We start from the raw sequence: 20,216 nt of genomic DNA on the forward strand, positions 1-20,216 counted from the left end.
CTTAAGGTCATGCCACAGCATTTCAATCGGGTTGAGATCAGGACTCTGACTGGGCCACTCCAGAAGGGATATTCTGTTCTGTTGAAGCCATTGTTTTGTTGAATTACTTGTATGCTTTGGGTCATTGTCCTGTTGCATCACCCATCCTCTGCAGAGCTTCAGTTGGCAGACAGATGGTCATACGTTTTCCTGCAAAATGTCCTGATAAACTCTGGAATTCATTTTCCCATCAATGACAACAATCTGTTCAGGCCCTGAGGCAGCAAAGCAGCCCCAAACCATGATGCTCCCTCTGCCATGTTTTACAGTGGGGATGAGGTTTTGATGTTGGTGTGCTTTGCCTTTTTTTTCTCCACACGTAGTGTTGTGTGTTTTTCCCAAACAACTCAATTTTGGTTTCATCTGTCCACAGTATATTTTGCCAGTAGTGCTGTGGAACATCCAGGTGCTCTTTTGCAAACTTCAAACGTGCTGCAATATTTTTTTTGGACAGCAATGGCTTCCTCCGTGGTGTCCTCCCATGTACTCCATTCTTGTTTAATGTTTTCCTTATTGTAGATGTGTCAACAAAAATGTTAGCATGTGCCAGAGATTTCTGTAGGTCTTTAGCTGACACTCTAGGATTCTTCTTTACCTCATTAAGCATTATGCACTGTGCTCTTGCAGTCATTTTTACAGGATGACCACGCCTAGGGAGAGTAGCAACAGTGCTAAACTTACTCCATTTGTAGACAGTCTGTCTTACCGTGGACACATGAACATCAAGGCTTTTGGAGATACTTTTGTAACCCTTTCCAGCTTTATGCAAGTCAACAATTCTTGATCGTAGGTCTTCTGAGAGCTCTTTTCTGCGAGACATGGTTCACATTAGACAGTGCTTCTTGAGACCAGTAAACCCAAAAGAGGTGTGTGTTTTTAAAGGGCAGGACAGCTGTCAGCAACACATCCAATATCATCACACTGACTGGAGTCAAGGTTGGCTCACTCCTGGCTCCAATTAGCTCTTGGAGAAGTCATTAGGCTAGGGGTTCACATACTTTTTCCACCCTGCACTGTGAATGTTTCCATCTTATGTTCAATTAAAACATGACAACAGCTAATGTTTGTGTAGTATTATTTTAAGCAGACTGTGTTTTTCTATTGTTGTGACTTACATGACGTTTAGAGCGCATTTTATGGCCAATTCATGCAAAACTCCACGTAATCCCAAAGGGTTCACATACTTTTTCTTGCAACTGTATCCCAGATTAAACAGGGTATAGCTGTATTAGTTGGCCTTCTCAATTAAGCTAGGGCAGGGGTCTGCAACCTTGACAACTTTAAGACTTGTGGACTTCAGCTCCCAAATTCCTCAGCCAGCAAAGCTGGCTGAAGAATTCTGGGAGCTGAAGTCCACAAGTCTTAAAAGTTGTCAAGGTTGCAGACCTCTGAGATAGGGTGTCATAACACTGATAAGGAGGGCTGTGCTCAGAGTGCCCCAAGAACTCCTTTGGTCAGGGGTAGGCAACCTTGGGCTCTTTTATGACTCATGGACTTCAACTCCCAGAATTCCTGAGCCAGCATAGCTGACTCAGGAATTCTGGGAGTTGAAGTCCATGAGTCATAAAAGAGCCGAGGTTGCCTACCCCTGCCTTTGGTTGTATATTCTGCTCCTGTGAGAGCAAGGATGCTCATTTTCAAGTAAGCCCACCTAAAAATGGCAAATTTACTTATGAGTCAATCTTCTCTCCTCTTCCCTGCTGGAAGAAGAATCCAGACCTCCAGAAACTTAAGGTGAGCTTTTTTTTAATCACCATTACAGATAGTCCTCAGTTAGCAACTGCCTCAGGCGGTAACCATTCGCAGCTATAGAGGTAAAGGAAATATAAATAATTTCATAACCAATCCTACATTTACGACCTCTGCAGGTCTGTAAAGCCCAAGATGTTGAAATAAGATCAGAAAGGGCACAGCTTCATTTAGGGACCACCGCCATCACAGAGCTGTCAGTCCGAATTGTTGCCGCTAGATGAGGACTACTTTTATTTATTTATTTATTTATTTTATTTTTATTACATTTATATCCCGCCCTTCTCCGAAGACTCAGGGCGGCTTACAAGCTTAGCAGTAGCTTATGATAGCTTTGGCATCCAGAGAATGCAAGGAAGAACTGCAGATTTAACTCAGCATAACTATCCTGCTTCCTCAAGTTACTTCAGCTAAAAGGGTGGTTGCACAACATTTTTCAGCCAGCAAGTCCTGTACTTTGGCACAGCTACACACTTACTGCCTGCTTTGTCGACTTCCCGCCGGCCTTCAGGTCTTTGAGCTTCTTCTCTTGCTTCTCATATTGCTTGAGCAGCTCCTTCTGTTTCTGCTGATACATCTTCTTGAAAGTCACTGCCAGGGACATGAGAAGGTTAAGCCTATTTCTCCATCCCCACCCTGCTGGACAGCTTGGTATCACTGAACAAGGGAAGAGGCCGGTTTCTGACAAACGAAGGTGAGACTATACATGCCCCAGGATAATGTTGCAGGATCCGATCTGGGTTGGTCACCGCGCCAGAAGTTTTGTCTTCCGAGCTTTTGGACTCCCCTCCCCAGGGAACTTCTCTCTAGCAGTGTGTGTCTTTTGGGCTATTCTGTATGTGGTGTGATGCCTGTTGTATGTGGCTTTTTAGATGTCGATAGAGGTGCTGATGGCTGGCTATTACCGTGTTTCCCAGAAAGTAAGGCCTACGTCAACAATAAGCCCTAGTTTGATTTTGGGGGTGGGTGGGCCCAATATAAGCCCTATCCCCAAAATAAGCCCTAGTTTGGGGGCAAGGCACACACCTAAAAATCAAGCTAGGGTGGGGTGTGTGGAGTTGCCCCACCCGCTCTGCATCCACTTACCTTGCAGCCAGGCCTCTCCTTGCCAGCCCACTTCTTCTTCTGCGGCCTCTTCTGCGGCCAGGCCTGCATTTCTCAGTCATAGGGCTTTCCGGAAGGCCTTTGCAGCCAAGAACGGATTCAATCCGTAGCTCAGTTCTGTAAGACCTCAGCAGCTGAACACCAAGCTATGGATTGAACCCATAGCTCGCTACTTGGCTGCTTAGGCCTTCTGGAAAGGCCTGACTGCAAAATGCAGGCCCGAATGCAGCTGCAAAACTTTGGCCCCAGAAGAAGTGGACCGGCTGGGTGGGGCTGTCAGTGTCGGAGATGAGGTAAGGCCTACCCTGAAAATAAGACCTGGTGCCTCTTTTGGAGGCAAAAAAAAAGAAAAGAAAAAAAAAGACCCGGTCTTATTTTCGGGGAAACACGGCAAGTGTTGGCTGTTGTTTCCTTGTGCTGCCAAGCCCTCACCGCCTAAGTACTTGATAAGCTGACATTCTGCTAGAGAGAAGTTCCCAGAGGATGGACTGCAGTGCCAGCCTGAAAGCTCGCAAGACTAAACTTTTGGCCCTGATGACTGATCCAGAGCCTGAAAGCAGATTTCTGCTTGTTAATTTACAACTGGTCCTGACTCTGCAGTAAAACAAGTAAATCTGCCGTTAAAAAATAAAAAAGGCCACCAAGCCATCAACCAGACTCAAGGGGAAAGGACAAATGTTTTTTTTAAAAAAAAGAACAGGATGATGAGGAACACATTCAGTGAGCTCCTGGCTACTTCAGATCTCCCTTCCCTGTAAGATCGCGACTTCAGGCATTTAAAGATCTGAAGCTTCTGGTGATTATTTCAGCTTCAAAATATATTTTAATTCATTTTTAGGATCCAAATCTCAGTTTATTTCAGGCCCCTCCTTTGTCCCTCTGGAATATCAATCTATTTGATTAGGACAGTGTTTCTTAATGCTGACAACTTTAAGATAGACGTGTGGATTTTTAGTTCCTAGACTACAGCATAGCTGGCTGAGAACTCTGGGAGTTGAAACCCAGAGATTTTAAAGCTCCTATGTTTTGAAGGGGAAAAATGGACCAGGGACTACAGGCAGTCCTCAACTTACCACCATTCAAAGTTACAGCACCACTGAATAAAATGCCTTATGACTGATTTTCACACTTATGACCGTTGTAGCAGGCCCAAGGTCACACGATAAAAATTTGGGCACTTGGCTACTGGCATGTACTTATGACAGTGGCACTGATTTATAACTTTCTCAGTTGGCTTCCAGTAGGCAAAGTCAATGGGGGAAGCCAGATTCACTTAATGACACGATTCACTTAACAACTGCAGTGATTCACTTAACAAAGTTGGGAAAGAGGATCGTAAAATGGAGCACGATTCGCTTAACAACTGCCTTGCTTAGTAACGGAAGGTTTTGGCTCAATTGTGGCTGTAAGTTATGGATTATTTGTAATGCAGAGAATTTGGCAAGGGGGTAGATTTGATGAGCCCATAATGAATTTTGCCTAGGACCTAGAAATAATTTGCAAACAGTCTTTTGAACCTCACTCAGGAGTAAACCCACTTAAATATCTTTAAAGCAGCCTCTCACTCCAAAGCAGTCTGGAAAAAAATATATATATCTCTTTGAAGGGAGCAACTTATTCAAGTTAAGGTCACCCCTAAAACAGCAACATCCCAGTTATTTCTCCAGCAGCTGTGCTCTGGGTCTTCCGCCATTTTTGCAATAACCCCCTTTCATTTTACCTTTTCAAGGGACAAATGAAACATTAAATTCTGTCCTGGATTCCCCCCCACCCTCCCAAAGCAGGAAAAAAGTATTAAAAGTCACATACAGCAGCATTAAGTAATGTTCCAGGGAACCAGATCAATATCTGTGAAGCACAGCAGCTTGCAACACTGAGCATTTTCTCACTCATCAAAAACACCCAGCAATTCAAAACATTTGACATTTAATTAAAAGCGGATGGGTCATTTTAAGATAACATCTTCAAAGTAGGATAACTTCTTGGGTTCATTGTTTTAGAAATCTGTATTTGAAATCATGAAGTCTGAACGCTGGTTTTCAAAAATCATTTCTTTAAAATGGATTTTAAAAGCAAACACTCAAACTTTGTGGCTTGAAATACAGATTTTCACATTACGAATGTAAGAATTACACATTTTATGTGTTTGCCAGCTGGGTTCCCTCGTTCTTTGTATTTGCCACTTTTATCTATTTATTTTATTTAGCTTGATATAGCTGTCCATCTCACAAAGCCACCTTCCCCTAACCCTTATCACTACTCACTATAATTTCCCCGGTAGTAGAAAAGTTTCTGCATGTCCAAGTGGATGATATCTGTACACACATCATCCAAGAATCCCTGGTCATGGGAAACGATGAGAAGGGTTTTCTTCCATGTCTGGAGGTAGCTGAAAGAAGAAGAACAGAAGGGAATTAATGTTGTGATTCAGGGTCAGCCTGTGGGTTCGGCAGTTGGGTCGGATGACTCAGAGGAGGAGGAGGAGAGGGGTGTTGAAGAGCTTGATGAGAGTCCTCAGCCAGGCCCCTCTCATCTGGTCACGACGCAGACCCAGCTGTGTGAGCCTGACAGCGTGGATGAAGATGACCCACAGCTGGCCCTGTTTAAGGACGCCCGACGCAGGAGGCAGTCAATCAGGAGTAAACAGAGGAAGGCAATGGGGCTCCTCGGAAGGAGGCAGAGAGAAGCCATGCCCTGAACTGTATTTAAGGGGAAATGCGTGGGAGGGCTGGTTTGCTGAAGGCAACCGCTTGAAAAGCTCCTGTTTCTTGGTTTGTGTCTTGTTCTATTTGTTTTTGTAGCAATAAATTTGGCAGGCGTAATTCCAGCCTCTTGCCTTCTTGTAAAAGGGGTTGTCCCTGCCTTTTCTGCAGGGCCGGTAGCAGGCTGGTACAGAACAATTAAAATAGTAACAGTTACAACTACTTTACCCTCCCCTCATTTAGCGACCACACTGTGGTACCACAACTTGGTTGTTAAGTGGAACGGTCACTAAATGACCACTTGACTGAGAGACACAATGTGAGGATCACCGATTGCTGCTATCTCATTTTAGTGTCTTGTGCTTTCACACAGCGTCTTGTGCTTGACCACTCCCCCTCCCTTTTATTGAGGGTGAAAAGACTGCATATACAAGCTAGATCTCTCTCCATGAGCTGCTTCTTTCCATGGTGCAGTATGGCCCTAAAAAGTGTTAAAGGTAAATTAACAGCATAAGCTCTGTGACCTTAATTCATTCATTAGAACCCTCAGCTACTGCCTGAAACTGGCCAGACCTTAATCAGTTCCTCATTGAAGGCTTTTGTTGTCAGGCACATTGGTTGAAAAACATTTTTTTTATTATGATTACTGTTGCATTTGTGAATGGTCAATGAGATAGTCGCTAAACAAAGAGTGGGCTGTTCTACATTAGGACTGACTTCAATAAGACAATTTTTATTGTTATTTTTTTTACTGTGGGCAAAACGGCACACATCAAAAATGAAATTTAGTTGCCCGCTCTCAAAGTGGAACACATATATTTTTATTTTTATTTTTTATTTTAATTCCATTTATATCCCGCCCTTCTCCGAAGACTCAGGGCGGCTTACAAGCTTAGCAGTAGCCTTCATTCTATGTATATGCCTGCTTATTAGGGCTTTCACCCTCCCAAGCGGCATTATTACAAAGTCAGCTTAATTGCCCCCAACAATCTGGGTCCTCATTTTACCTACCTCGGAAGGATGGAAGGCTGAGTCAACCTTGAGCCTGGTGGGATGCGAACCTGCACTAATTGCAGGCAGCTGGTGTTACTTAAGGAGGCATTAGCCCACTGCTCCACCAAGGCTCTTATATGACACACACCTAACCATACTATATACACATATGTATAGACACACACCCCTACATATACATAACAAATAAATATTAAATACTGTCCATCTTAAATATATAACGGAAGGAGGAAGCTTGAGAGTTCACAAGGTTAATGCTGTATGGAATGAAACTATGGCTGAATCTGGATGTTCTGCTGCAGATACCACGGAGCCTCCTCCCAGAAGGTAACAAGGAAAACAGGTTGTGAAGAGGATGGAGTAGTGTCCCAGATAATCTTGCAGACCCTGCTCAAGCAACGCTTCTGTGCTATGTCCTGGATGGGAGGGAGGGAACTGCCAAATGATCTTTTCGGCCATCCTCACCACTCTCTGCACCGCCTTCCTGTCTGAAGCAGTGATGCTTCCAAACCAGACTGTGATGCTGTGTGACAGGATGCTCTTACCCCGAGATATATCTCTATGTGACTGAGAATGTAAATATGAGAATGGTGCAACTAGTGTTACAGAAAAAAAGCCCTGAATAATACATTTCATTATTTCTGTTTCATTCAGCTAAGGTATTAGCATCTGCTGTATTTGGCACAATATTCAGATACATACATTTGTTTTTAAATGCTACTATCATATTGTGCTGATAGCTGCCCCGAGTCTGTTGACAGATGGAAAGGCAGGTCAGAAATTGATTTAATGAAACAAAAGATGGCATGTAATAATGCATTATAGACAATAAATTTTGCAAATGTGTACGCAATCTCTTTATATGCTGCTAGAACCACTTCCAGCGTCATTAAGAGAAACAATAGGTAAGAGTAAAAGAAGTTTTGTTTACATGTGGCCCACACACACATCCTTACTATATTCTTTTGGGATTTTGCCAAGCTATTTATCTGCTCTGTAACTATGTCCCATAACTTGAAGGAGACTTAAAGGCAGAGCAAATGACTTTCTCTTCCCCAGGGTGCTTAGCTGGTGACTTACTTATTAAGCCAAATGACCGCGTTGAGATCCAAGTGATTGGTAGGTTCATCAAGCATCAGCAATGTGGGCTCCATGAACAAGGCTCTGGAAAAAAAAAGAAAGAAATGATCGGGTCAGAAGTCCCATTTTCAGAGTCGGTCAAAACTTTGCACGCTTGGTAAGTGACCAACTGTAATTCGAGGACTACTTGTATCTGAGACTCAAGGAAGGAGACAGAAGAAGCCGTGAGGGAGCACTCCAAAAAAGGATAAATTTGGAAGCTATGGATTGGATACGAAGCCATAAGAGTTTCTTGAGTTTTGGATTTGGTTGCCATGTGAAACCAAGTACTCTAAACCAAGGCAAGATCTCTCCTATTACTTTTAGGAAGATCAACAGGGGTTTGGGAGGTGCTTCTGACCAAGCCCAAACACTGGTCTATCCGGCAGAAAGCTTCTCAAGCTGGTCTTCTCCAGATGCGTTAAAATGCAGCGTTCATCATCTGAAGCCAGCATTGCTTTGGAGTAGTCACCACGTTATTTTTCCATCCTTCTGGCTGATATTCAGCTTTCAACAATTACCTGGCCAAGGAGACCCTCATCCGCCAACCTCCTGAGAATTTCTTGGTTTGCCTATTCTGCATCTCAGGGTTGAAGCCCAACCCAGCCAGGATTCGCCGAGCTTTGGCCTCTGCTGCCGCTGCTCCTGTAGCCCGCAGTTCCTCGTAGACCTGGAAGAATTAGGAAAGGGCATGTAAGTATCACAGGCCGTTCCAGGTGCTAGAGTTAAGGTCAGGGTTAGGATAGGACGGAGACAGGTCTTTCAATTCCATTCACATTTTTCTGTTCAATTCCCTAAAAACTTTAGAAAATTTTGAGAGTGGCCATCTCAACACATCTGAGGCCACCAGGTTGGGAAAGTCTGGACTACTTAGTCCAACATCCTTTCCCAGAGCAGTTCAACTGACGCCCACAGTATTACGAACAAAAGCTCTGTCCACTGCATATTCCCTGCAACTGGTGTTGAGGGACATCGTGCCTCATCACAGAGGTAAACCAAACTGGCCCAGCTGGGCTTGTAGCTGCTATTTATTTATTCAATAACCTATTATTATTTTTTATAAACAACTCGAGGTGGTGAACATATCTGACACGCCTCCCTCCTCTTTATTTTTCTCACAACTGCAACCAGCTGAGGTAAGTTGGGCCGAGAGAGATTGAGCGGGGCAAAGTCACCCGGCCGGCTTTCAGGGCTAAGTGAATTGCCACAGTTGCCATGTGAATCCCATTACCGTATTTTCTGGCGTATAAGACGACTGGGCGTATAAGACGACCCCCCTACATTTCCTGTTAAATTATAGGGTTTGGGCTATACTCGCCGTATAAGACTACCCCTCTTCCAACGCACACCAAATAAAAATTAAAAAACATCAGATTTGATTTTAATATGATAATTTTAATTCAAATGCTTATGACATGCAGGTACTTAGTAGGAAAACTGTCACTTATAAACATAAGGCTGTTTGTCATTAAACATGTAAACATAAAACAGTGCAAGTGGATTAAACTTTTCCTAAAGCTTCACTCTAAAGCTTTCCCTGCGCAGACCAAATGGGAGATCCGCTCCAGGTTTTCCAGCCCGCCCGCCCAGTTCCTGAGTCAAATGTGTCCTGAGAGCTAAGCAGCTGCTCTGGCTGCTGCATTCCCCACCTGCCTTTCAAGTTGGGATAGACTGCAGCTGCTCTTCAACTTTAGAAGGAAATGTTGTGATTCAGGGCCAGCCTGTGGGTCCGGCAGCCGGCTCGGATGTCTCGGATGACTCAGACGAGGGGGAGGAGGAGGGTGTTGAAGACGAACTTGCTGATGATGGCTTGGAGGCTTCGCAGAGCCCCCAGCCAGGGCCCTCTTCTCAGCTGCGCGAGCCCGACAGTGCGGATGATGATGACCCACAGCTGGCCCTGTTCAAGGACGCCTGACGCAGGAGGCAGTCAAGCAGGAACAAGCAGAGAAAGGCTGTGGGACTCCTCGGAAGGAGGCACAGGGAGGCCACGCCCTGAACTCTAATAAAAGGAGTGTTTGGGGAAGGGCTGGTTGCTGAAAGCAACTGCTCCGTTTGAGGATCACAGTTCCGGTGTTTTGTTTCTTGTTCTGTTGTTTTGCTTGTGAATTAAACTTGGCAGACGCCTTCCAGCCTCAGTTGTTTTCCAGTCTCTACCGTTTGTACAGGGGTTGCCTTTCTGCAAGGCCGGTAGCAGGCTGGTACAGAACAGGAAAGATGCCCAGACCCCAGCCTGTAAAAAATCACAGACTGCAGCTTCTTCTCCAATTGGTCCCGCTTTCCCTGCGCAGACCAAATGGGAGATCAGCTCCAGGTTTTCCAGCCAGCCCTGTCCCTAAAGTTTCAGCACCCGGCGTATAAGACGACCCCTGACTTTTGAGAAGATTTTCATGGGTTAACAAGTCGTCTTATACGCCAGAAAATACGGTATCTGCAATGGATTTTTTTTTTTTGCTAGAAACCGGAAGTAAATGGTAGTTTCCAGCAAAAAAAAAAGTCACAAATTGCAGTCACGTGACCGCAGGATGCTGCAAATCATAAAAAATGTGGACCAGATGTAGACTTGGTGGGGGGGGAAGAGCTGTTAGGTCTGATGTCACTTCAGATACCTGCTAAGTGACCAGTCGCACGTCGAGGACTACCTGTCAATGAATCACGGGCAACCCGTTCCCACAGCCAGGATAAAAAGCCCTTCATGGCTCCTGTATACCTTTTCCAGGCGTTCTGCTGCTGCGTCGTCCCCTTTCTCCAGCTGGGCCTGCAGATGCTTCTCCTCCTCCAACAGCTTCAGTCGCTTGGTGTCAGCCTTGAGCACGGCTTGGACCGCCGGAGTCTCATCCGCAACAACCTCTGTGAGGAACAAGAGGAAGAGGAGAAAATGGAAAGAAGATCATCTGGGCCAGGGGTAGCCAACCTCGGCTCTTTTATGACTCGTGGACTTCAACTGCCAGAATTCCTGAGCCAGCATGGCTCAGCTTGGAAACCTCTTCTTTTCCCCTCAGTGTGGCTGGCTCAGGAATTCTGGGAGTTGAAGTCCACGAGTCATAAAAGAGCCAAGGTTGCCTACCCTTGATCTGGGCAAACAGGGCATCAACAAGCCTAACAGCATGATTTTATGGAGTGCTAAAAGCTTTCAAACAAATGGGGGTGGGGGAAACACATCTCTCTGAATCCTGAAATAGGAAATAGGGTGGCAATAAAAGACAAGCAATATGCTTGTCTTCCACATGCTAAGCTTGTAAGCCGCCCTGAGTCTTCGGAGAAGGGCGGGATATAAATGGAATTAAAATAAATAAAAAAATAAAAAAATCTGTTTATGGACTTTAACGTCATCAGATGATGGGAAACTGGGCAGCTAAGAGACCTGACAGCCAATCTGAAAAATCCGAGCTTTCTGTCATGTTTAAATACAGATTATGACGCTAGTTCACAAGTTCCAGAAAATCCTTGGTTTCGTGAGTTGCAAGGGTCTAAACCAGACATGTCAAACACAAGGCCCGGGGGCCGGATCCGGCCCGCGAAGTGGTTTCATGTGGCCCACGAAGCCGTCCTGGAAACAGTGAGGGAACGGCCCCCACTGCCTTGGCCCTGGCCCAGAGACCCTCCTTCTGCCAGAGACCCTCAGATCTGTCCCACTCCTGCCCAGGCCCCCATTGGTACCCTTGATGTGAATGATGTAGAGCTGGCCACGCCCACCCAGTAGGCCATACGCACCCTAGCCACGCCCACCCAGTAGGCCACGCCCACCCTGGCCATACCCACCCGGCCCCCTGAGGGCAACCACAATGCTGATGCGGACCTCAATGAAATTGAGTTTGACACCCCTGGTCTAAACCAAGGGTCTCCAAACTTGGCAACATTAAGACTTGTGGACTTCGACTCCCAGAATTCCTCATCCAGCCATGCTGGGAATTCTGGGAGTTGAAGTCCACAAGTCTTTAAGTTGTCAAGTTTGGAGACCCCTGGTCTGAAGTGAGAAACAACAGAAAGTGCTCTCTGCCTAAGAGAAAAGATGCCAAACTGACCGGCATGCTACAACCGGGCACTCTCCTACTGTACTGACTCGACTTCGATATCCGGTAGGAGATTATAGGAATATAGCCAGCCGTACCAACAGGCTGAAAAATAGCTTTTATCCGTGGGCTGTTAGGCTTTTAAATGGGACATCATCTTATGCAGAATTGACTTGGGAGGCCGGTGTGTGGTGTAGTTGGTTCACATAGTGTGGTAGGATGGAGGGTTTGTTATCACTGTGTGTTGGGGGGAGAGAGCATGGGGGGAGGCTCAGCTAATCTCAATGTACACATGTTGTACTTTGACAATAAAGGTTTATTATTTACTAGATTTCAAACTTCATCAGCCCAGCAACATAGGAGTTTTAATTCCTCTCCTCAAAAAAAGGGACCAATGAGCCCAAGAGTTGCTTGGCTGTTTCCCCCCCCCCCCCCCGTTATTCCTTTACCTTGTTCACAGAGCAGTACATCAATGTTGGGAGGGATGCTCAAGGCCCGGTTAGCGATATGTTTCAGCAAAGTGGTTTTGCCCTTCCTGAAAAGAAGGATAGAGATCAGACGAAAGAGACACTGGAGTTGACCATCAAAGTCTCTCCCAAGTATTTTAGAATATGGAAGGTGCAGGAGGAGAAACACAACCTACCAACTTCCCATTTCAGAGTGGTTTTTCTGAGCAAGATATTAGTATTGGACAAATTACAGTCAAAAAATTTCTCCCCCCCAAAATGTTGGGGTAATCAAATAAAGCAGTAGAAATTCCAGGGGTAATACATCATCATGTGTAATTTGTGAAGTATCTCCTATTAAATGTTTTTAAGATGCCTGTTGGGAGACTTTTCTCTTCTTCCATGTCTCATCTGTAGAAAAATGGGAGGAATAGTACGGATTTCTGCTTGTCAAATGTAGTAGTAGTAGTAGTAGTAGTAGTTGTAGTAGTAGGTGATGATGATGATGATGATGATGATAATAATAATAATAATAATAATAATAATAATGATGATGATGATGATGATGATGTGTTCAACTGGAGCACCACTTGAACACCATTGGCATTGAGAAATTCACCATTAATCAATTGCAAAAGGCGGCCTTACTAGGAACTGCTTCCATCCTGCGATGATATCTGTAATACCATCAAACATCCACATCTGCCTATCCCAGGTCCTTGGTAAGGACTCGATAAGATAGGCAAAAATGCTAAATCCAATCTGAACATCTGGCTGGCTGCGATGATCAATAATAATAAAAAAGTTGGGAGGAACCATGGAGGTCATCTAGTCCAACCCACTGCTCAGGCAGGAAACCCTATATACCATTTCAGACAAATGGCTGCCCAGTCTCTTCTTAAAAACTTCCAGTGTTGGAGCATTCACAGCTTCTGGAAGCAGGTTGTTCCACTGGTTAATTGTTCTGTCAGGAAATTTCTCCTTAGTTCTGGGTTGCTTCTCTACTTGATTGGTTTCCATCCGTGGTTTCATGTCCTGCCTTTGGGCACTTTGGAGAATAGCTTGACTCCCTCTTCTTTGTGGCAGCCCCTGAGATATTGGAACACTGCTATCATGTCACCCCTCACCCTTCTCTTGTTATCTGTGTTATCTGAGGGACCATCTCCTGCGGTCACATCTACCCGATCCACTAGAGTGGGGAGGCAAGGAATGTTGCGGGTCCCGTCCCCTAAGGAGGTGCATCTGGAGAAGGGCCTTCTCCGTAGTGGCTCCCTCCCTCCGGAACATCATCTTTTCAGAAATTAAGACTGGACCCCACTCTGGCACTCTTTCATAAGGGCCTGAAGATGTGGGATGGAGCCTGGGAAATGGCTGATACGAGTGTTTGTTGTCACTGTGTACGTGTGTGCATTATTTTATGTTTTAAAAAAATCTATACTGTGTTTTTATTGTTTACAAGCTACCTAGAGTCACTGAGAGCGAGTAGGCGGCTACATAAATTTTCTAAATAAACAAATGGAAATATTATATCAATGACAAAAATCACTGTGAGTTCTGCAACCCAACGGAATTTTATTATCGGACACCTAGCCCTGCCAATTGAAGGGACGCGGTGGCTCAGTGGGTTAGGACGCTGAACTTGTCGATCGGAAGGTCGGCAGTTTGGCGGGTCGAATCCCGAGTGCCGCGTAGCAGAGTGAGCGCCTGTTACTCGTCCCTGCTTCTGCCAACCTAGCAGTTCGAAAGCACGTAAAAATGCAAGTAGAAAAATAGGGACCACTACGGTGGGAAGGTAACAGCGTTCCGTGCGCCTCTGGCATCTAGTCATGCCGGCCACATGACCACGGAGACGTCCTCGGACAAGCGCTGGCTCTTCGGCTTTGAAACAGAGATGAGCACCGCCCCCTAGAGTCGGAAACGACTAGCACGCATGTGCGTGCGGGGGAACCTTTACCTTTACCTTAGCCCTGCCAATTAGTCCACCACAACATGGTCTCACCATATTGTTAGGGTATTTTTTTTTTAATTTGTAAAAACCATTTCACAATACTTTTGTTCAGGAGGCATTATAACACTTGTACAATCACTGTAATAAAATGCACCTACCCATTCGGGCCCACCAAGCCATATCGGCGCCCAGCTACAATATATAAGTCTGCATTGACAAACAATTCTTTTCCGTGAGCCGAGATGCTAAACTTCTCCAGCTGAAACAGAAAATGAAGGATATTAAAGGTTTTTTTTTTAACGTATTTCACTGTTTTTTTGTTTACTTTGATGGTTCCAAGGTTGCATTTTATTGCCTCCATTATTTGGGGGATTAGCTTGGAAGGTATTTGCAACAAAGCGCAGAATGCCACCATTCTAAGCAAAGAGGTCACAATTTATCTGCACTTACTCTTACAGAACCAGACTGAGCAAAATGAGAAATTAGTATCGTTGTCAATTTTTTAAGGGTTTTTTTAAATGATTTTTTTTTTTAAAAAAAGGTCCTTTTAAAAAAGGCAAAACTTATTTACTTACAATCCTGAGCAGGCAAAAATTCAACAATTCTCAAAAATATAATGATCGCTTGAGTCACAATGCCAGCGAGAGATAGATATAAAGGCGTAGCTGAGACAAAAGCAAAGGAGAGCAGAGAAACGGAGAACAACGAAGAGCTAGAGAAGCAAAGCTAGGGAGCGGAGTCCGAAATAAGACCGGGGTACCTTGATGTCCGAGGCATTTTCCAGCATGGCTTGTCTCGAGGTCATTTCCGCCTGGGACACTGAGAAGTCATTCTCCGCCGCGTTGGCTGCTTTCAAGGATGCCACCTGCCGCTCATATTCCAGCTGGTGGAGCAAAGAAAGGCTCAGATCAGATCATTTCACAGTTTCACATGACGTGCTGCTTTCCGAGACATAGCCTTCTTGAACAGCAGGAGTTAAAACTGCAAAATGTGCCATACTTTTGTTATTGTGAACTGTTTGACAATACTTTTGTTCAGGAGATATATTATAAGCATTTGTTGTCAAGTTTCCGATGCATGGGCTTTTCAAGCGACTCTGAGGCATTGTTTACCTTAAAAGTCCTTTATTAGCCTAATACACCGGCAAATGCTTGCTCGAAGGAAGCTGGAATCTGAAATCTCCGCCCCCTCGCACAATATATTAAACACAATTCTCCACCTTTCTAATGTTGTTGTTAATCCGTATTCTCCAATTAATTTAAAGCATCAGTTTCCCTTCCGTTAGATAACCCGCCAAGTTCTTATCTTCTTTAATTTCATATGGCCTTGAGGCACAATCTTCCTCCTCCCAGCCATAACTCTATCTCTTAAAGCAATACACAAGTTTAACATATGAAATAAGCTGCTTCTTCATCTCTTGTCAAGCAAGAACATTCGATGTTAGCAGTGTTGACATTTGTAAAACAATTGTATCATACCCCCTACCCATTTGGACCCAGCAAGCTGTATCAGCACCCAGCTATAATATATAAGTCTGTTTACATAACTGCCCCATGCACATAACTGAGCACATAATTTTTGGGCAATGTGCCTCCAGTATAAACCAAACAGGGAACAATAATTATAAATAAAACACCAGACAAAATCTAAAAACATGAAACCTACCACCAGTGTATCAGACAAACAAACAGTTAAGGACACACTTCACTTTCCGGAAGACAGGTTTATCTATTTTCCTGACCCAACAACCGGGGGGGGGGGGGGAACTCATTTTAAAAACTTTCCTGAAAGCTTAGAGGATCAGAAGCATTCAAATAATCTTGGGGGTGGGATGTTCGTTCCAAAAACGAGGCATCACAACAGGAGACACCCACCTCCTGGGCCCCATCTCAAGCTTCCTCCTTCCGTTATATATTCAACATAGTAAGGTAAAGGTAAAGGTTCCCCCGCACGTGCGTTCTAGTCGTTTCCAACTCTAGGGGCCGTTTCAAAGCCGAAGAGCCAGCACTTGTCCGAGGACGTCTCCGTGGTCATGTGGCCAGCATGACTAGACGCCAAAGGCGCACGGTACGCTGTTACCTTCCCACCATAGTGGTCCCTATTTTTCTACTTGCATTTTTACGTGCTTTCGAACTGCTAGGTTGGCAGAAGCTGGGACTGTTACGCGGCACTCGGGATTCGACCCGCCAAACTGCCGACCTTCTGATCGACAAGCTCAGCGTCCTAACCCACTGAGCCACCGCGTCCCTTATATTCAAGACGTGCAGCATTTAATATTTATTTGTTATGTATATGTAGGGATGTGGGTCTGTGTAGATGTTGTATATAGTATGTTTTAGGTGTGTGTCATGTACGTGTTTCACTTGGGAGAGCGGGCAAGTAAATTTCATTTCTGATGTGTGCCGTTGTGCCCACAGTAAAAAAAAAAGACAATAAAGGTTATCTTATCTTCTCTGAAGAAGAAATGGAAGCTACGGGAATCCATTTTTTCATTTCCACGTCAGATGGGATCTAGGGATTCATGTTTCTGCTACAATTTCATATGTCCCACAAGCTATTTTAGATAGATTTCACAACAGAGTTTATTCCCAATCTCAAGATTGATTTCTACCTTCCCTTGTGCAATCTGCTTCTATAAACCCTTAAAACAGGGAGAAGAGAATAAGAGCACACAAAAAGAATGCGTGTTATGGCTGCAAAGACAAGCAAAGCCACAAAAAGTAGAAGTTACAGCTGGCCTCCACTGGAGGACCACATCTAACCTGTTTCTTGAGTTTCTTCTTCTCCTTCTTGCTGAGATGTGCATAGGGATCATCATCCTTCTTTTCATCTTCCTCCTCCGATGGCTACAGAGTTTAGAGGAATCCAGTTCACGGCAGCCGAACATTATCATGTGGGGAACAAAAGAGTTTACTGTGAAATCTTTGGAGCTCGGATGCAGAATTAAGTCCCATCATGTTCATCTCCAAGCATCAATCTTACTTCAATAGACTGCTTCGACTGCTTGGCTGCTTCAACTTCTATTATCACAAGTGACTGATCTTCAGGAGAGGGAGGAAACATTTCTACACCGTCTTTCCAATCTTATTAGAAAGTACATTAGAGCCGTGGTGGTGCACTGGCTAGAGTGCAGTACTGCAGGCTACTTCTGCAGACTGCCGGCTGCCGGCAGTTTGATCCTGGCCGGCTCAAGGTTGACTCAGCCTTTCATCCTTCCAGGGTCAGTAAAATGAGGAGCCAGATTTTGGGGGTTAATATGCTGACTCTGTAAAACCGCTTAGAGAGAGCAGTAAAGCACTGTGAAGCGGTGTATAAGTCTAAGTCGTACTGCTATTGCTACATTAACTGCTAGGATTCTTGTGTGAATCCCAAGTTGTTAGACTGGCCGTTCATCTCACTTGTACATATAATGCTCTCTGCAGCAGGAAGGAGCAACCCCAGGTAAGTTGGGGGAGGGGAGGGCAGGGCACCTTCAGGAATCTAGTGGCGTTCCCATAGTGCCCTCCTGAGATGCTACAGACCGTTTGCCACTGAAATTTTATTATGGCCCAACTCAGTTAAGGCAAGATCTGGCACCCCCAAGTAGAGTCCTTCCCAGTGGTGGGATTCAGCAGGTTTCCACTGGTTCAGAACCGGTAGCTAAATCTGCCTGAATTCGGAGAACCGGCTGGCTTCTGGAAGTCCAGTCTAAGCCTCAGAGGCCTCCCAGGCCAAGAACAGCTCAACGGAAGTGCATGGATACCACTTCCGGAAGTCCATTCTAAGCATTGGAGGCGGCCTCCCAGGCCTAGAACAGTCCACCGGAAGTGCATTGATGCCACTTCCAGAAGTCTGTTCTAGGCATCGGAGGCCCAGGCCTGCATCACATAATAGAACTGGTTGTTCAGGTATTTGAATCTCACCACTGGTCCTTCCCGAGATGAAGCTCTACAGCAGGGCTTTTCAACCAGTGGTACGGGTACCACCTGTTGTACATTGGCACCTGGCAGGTGGTATGCGACCATGCTAGAGAAGTGGTAGCAGGGGAGGGGAATGAGCTGAACTGATGGCAGCACCGGACAAGCTTGAGCGTGAGATGGCTGGAGCTACAGGCCTGTCAGGGCTCAGTGGAAGCACCAGGATCACTGACAGTCTCCAGTTGGAGCTCGGTGCTGATCCTGGTGCTTCTGAGCCCAGAAGAAGTGCCGATCAACTGAAATGTTACAGCATCTCCAGGCTCTTGTGATTTACATTCAGATGCTTGGCAAATGATTCATATTTATGACGGTCACAGTGTGTCCCAGGGTCATGTAAAGTGACCAAAACCTGCTGCAACCACCCAGCAGACGGGGATAAAACCAAACACCCTCCCACCCCACCTCCGCTGCCAATCCTCAACAGAAATGCTCACAACAATGAAAACCTCGGACAGGAGGAAGAGCACCGCCAGGCAGGCAGGCAGGTGTCTTGCTCGGCTGTGGCTTGAGGGGCACTTTTTTCAGTGCCATTGTAACTTCAAACAGTCACTAAGCAAACTGTTGTAAGTCAAGGACTACCTGTACTTCATCACTTTTTTTCCTTTTCCTTTTTTTTTTTTTTTGGGTCATCAAGGTTTTGACACCTTGCTAGGCGACTGGTGGTCCTCAGATGTTGCCATATCCTAAAAGTGGTACAATGGGTGAAAAGCCCTGCTCTACAGTGTAGACAGCAAAAACCAGTGGAAAAAACCTGAGAGCTTTATGGAGCAGCGATAAACAGGCTGCACTGCCTATCATATCTAGGTGCCCCAGAAACTATTTTTCTGTAACACATTCTGAGTTCCTGTAAGTGGAAAGGACTAAAATAGTCCTTCCTTTTTCTTTTTTACATTTTGGGCAAATTATGGACCTTTAAAGAGCAGAGCCTTAAATAACATCTTTTCATTTCTCAATAGTCCTCCCCCACTCCTCACGTACAAATATTTTAAGATATTTTCCCCAGTTCATGATTGACATGGGTGGAGAACGAAGGTAGCAGTGTCAGCTCTAGAGCAGAGGTCCCCAACCTGGTTTTGTGGAGAGGGGTTTTTCCACAAACCGGGGGGGGGGGCGTGGTTTTGTGTGCTGCCTGCATCCCACGGATGGGGCTTTGCTTGTTTGTGCGGACCAGCTGCTGGCATGCCACGGCCCGGTACCGGTCCACGGACCGGGGGTTGAGGACCCCTGCTCTACAGCATTCAAATGTCTGAAATACCTTGCAGGATGTCAGGTTCCTGAGGTCTGCTCTTCTTCCCAAGTCGCCCACACTACCCCATCATATGTAAGAAGGGGCAGCACAGAGGAAGGTGCACTAAACCAATGGCTTCATACTTCACCATAGAGAACTGGATCCTTACCGGCTGGCTGCCCTGTTTGGACTTCTCTTTCTCCTCCGTGAAGTCTTCCTCCCCGTCATCCTCTTCCTCATCTGTCTCCTCTGCCTCTAGGGCAGCAAACATATTCTGCAACGATGGAGAAGCCAACGTCAAGGAAAGAATATATTATACATTATATTGGAAAGGGCTTCTCATTCGCTCACTTCCAGCAGCTCCACAGGTCCTCGTCACAAAAAGTACCACAGAGTGCATTACAGGTGATCCTCGCCATACTACCACAATTAGACCCCTTGCAATTCGTCTTAACGAGCAAATAGATCGGCCGACGATGCTCTTGATATGGCTCTGCAGTACATCCCACAACATCCTTTTTGTAGGGTCCTTTTTGTAGACCTTAGCTCGGCGTTCAATACCATCATTCCAGATATTCTTCTAACTAAATTGAATCAGCTAACTGTGCCTAACAACACCTGTAAGTGGATCATAGGTTTTCTAACAGACAGGAAGCAGCAGGTGAAGCTAGGCAAAATCACATCATATACCTGTACAATTAGCACAGGGGCCCCTTAGGACTGTGTGCTCTCTCTACTTCTCTTCTCTCTCTATACCAGGGGTAGGCAACCTCGGCTCTTTTATGACTCATGGACTTCAACTCCCAGAATTCCTGAGTCAGCTATGCTGACTCAGGAATTCTGGGAGTTGAAGTCCATGATTTATAAAAGAGCCAAGGTTGCCTGCCCCTGCTCTATACCAACA

General features: G+C 45.3%; 2 protein-coding genes across 7 annotated transcripts in view; one reads left to right on the forward strand and one right to left on the reverse strand.

The window, feature by feature from the left end:
• Positions 1–20,216, forward strand: part of LOC308663573 (cholinesterase-like) — a gene marked incomplete at its 5' end in the record, with an annotated part of 476,398 nt that overhangs the window by 52,594 nt on the left and 403,588 nt on the right. The window lies entirely within an intron of this gene.
• ABCF1 (ATP binding cassette subfamily F member 1) overlaps positions 1–20,216 on the reverse strand; it is a 48,057-nt gene that overhangs the window by 7,968 nt on the left and 19,873 nt on the right. For all 6 annotated transcript variants that reach the window (XM_081320070.1, XM_081320068.1, XM_081320069.1 and 3 more), the window contains 10 exons: positions 19,482–19,586; positions 16,891–16,974; positions 14,889–15,011; positions 14,287–14,387; positions 12,184–12,269; positions 10,432–10,571; positions 8,246–8,394; positions 7,686–7,769; positions 5,157–5,281; positions 2,267–2,379 (listed from right to left, as the gene is read on the reverse strand). In XM_081320070.1, the coding sequence (XP_081176196.1) occupies positions 2,267–2,379; positions 5,157–5,281; positions 7,686–7,769; positions 8,246–8,394; positions 10,432–10,571; positions 12,184–12,269; positions 14,287–14,387; positions 14,889–15,011; positions 16,891–16,974; positions 19,482–19,586 (1,110 nt within the window). The remainder of the gene's footprint in view (positions 1–2,266; positions 2,380–5,156; positions 5,282–7,685; positions 7,770–8,245; positions 8,395–10,431; positions 10,572–12,183; positions 12,270–14,286; positions 14,388–14,888; positions 15,012–16,890; positions 16,975–19,481; positions 19,587–20,216) is intronic.

Source organism: Vipera berus, assembly GCF_964194415.1.
Source record: "Vipera berus genome assembly, chromosome: 2".
Classification (NCBI taxonomy): domain Eukaryota; kingdom Metazoa; phylum Chordata; class Lepidosauria; order Squamata; family Viperidae; genus Vipera; species Vipera berus.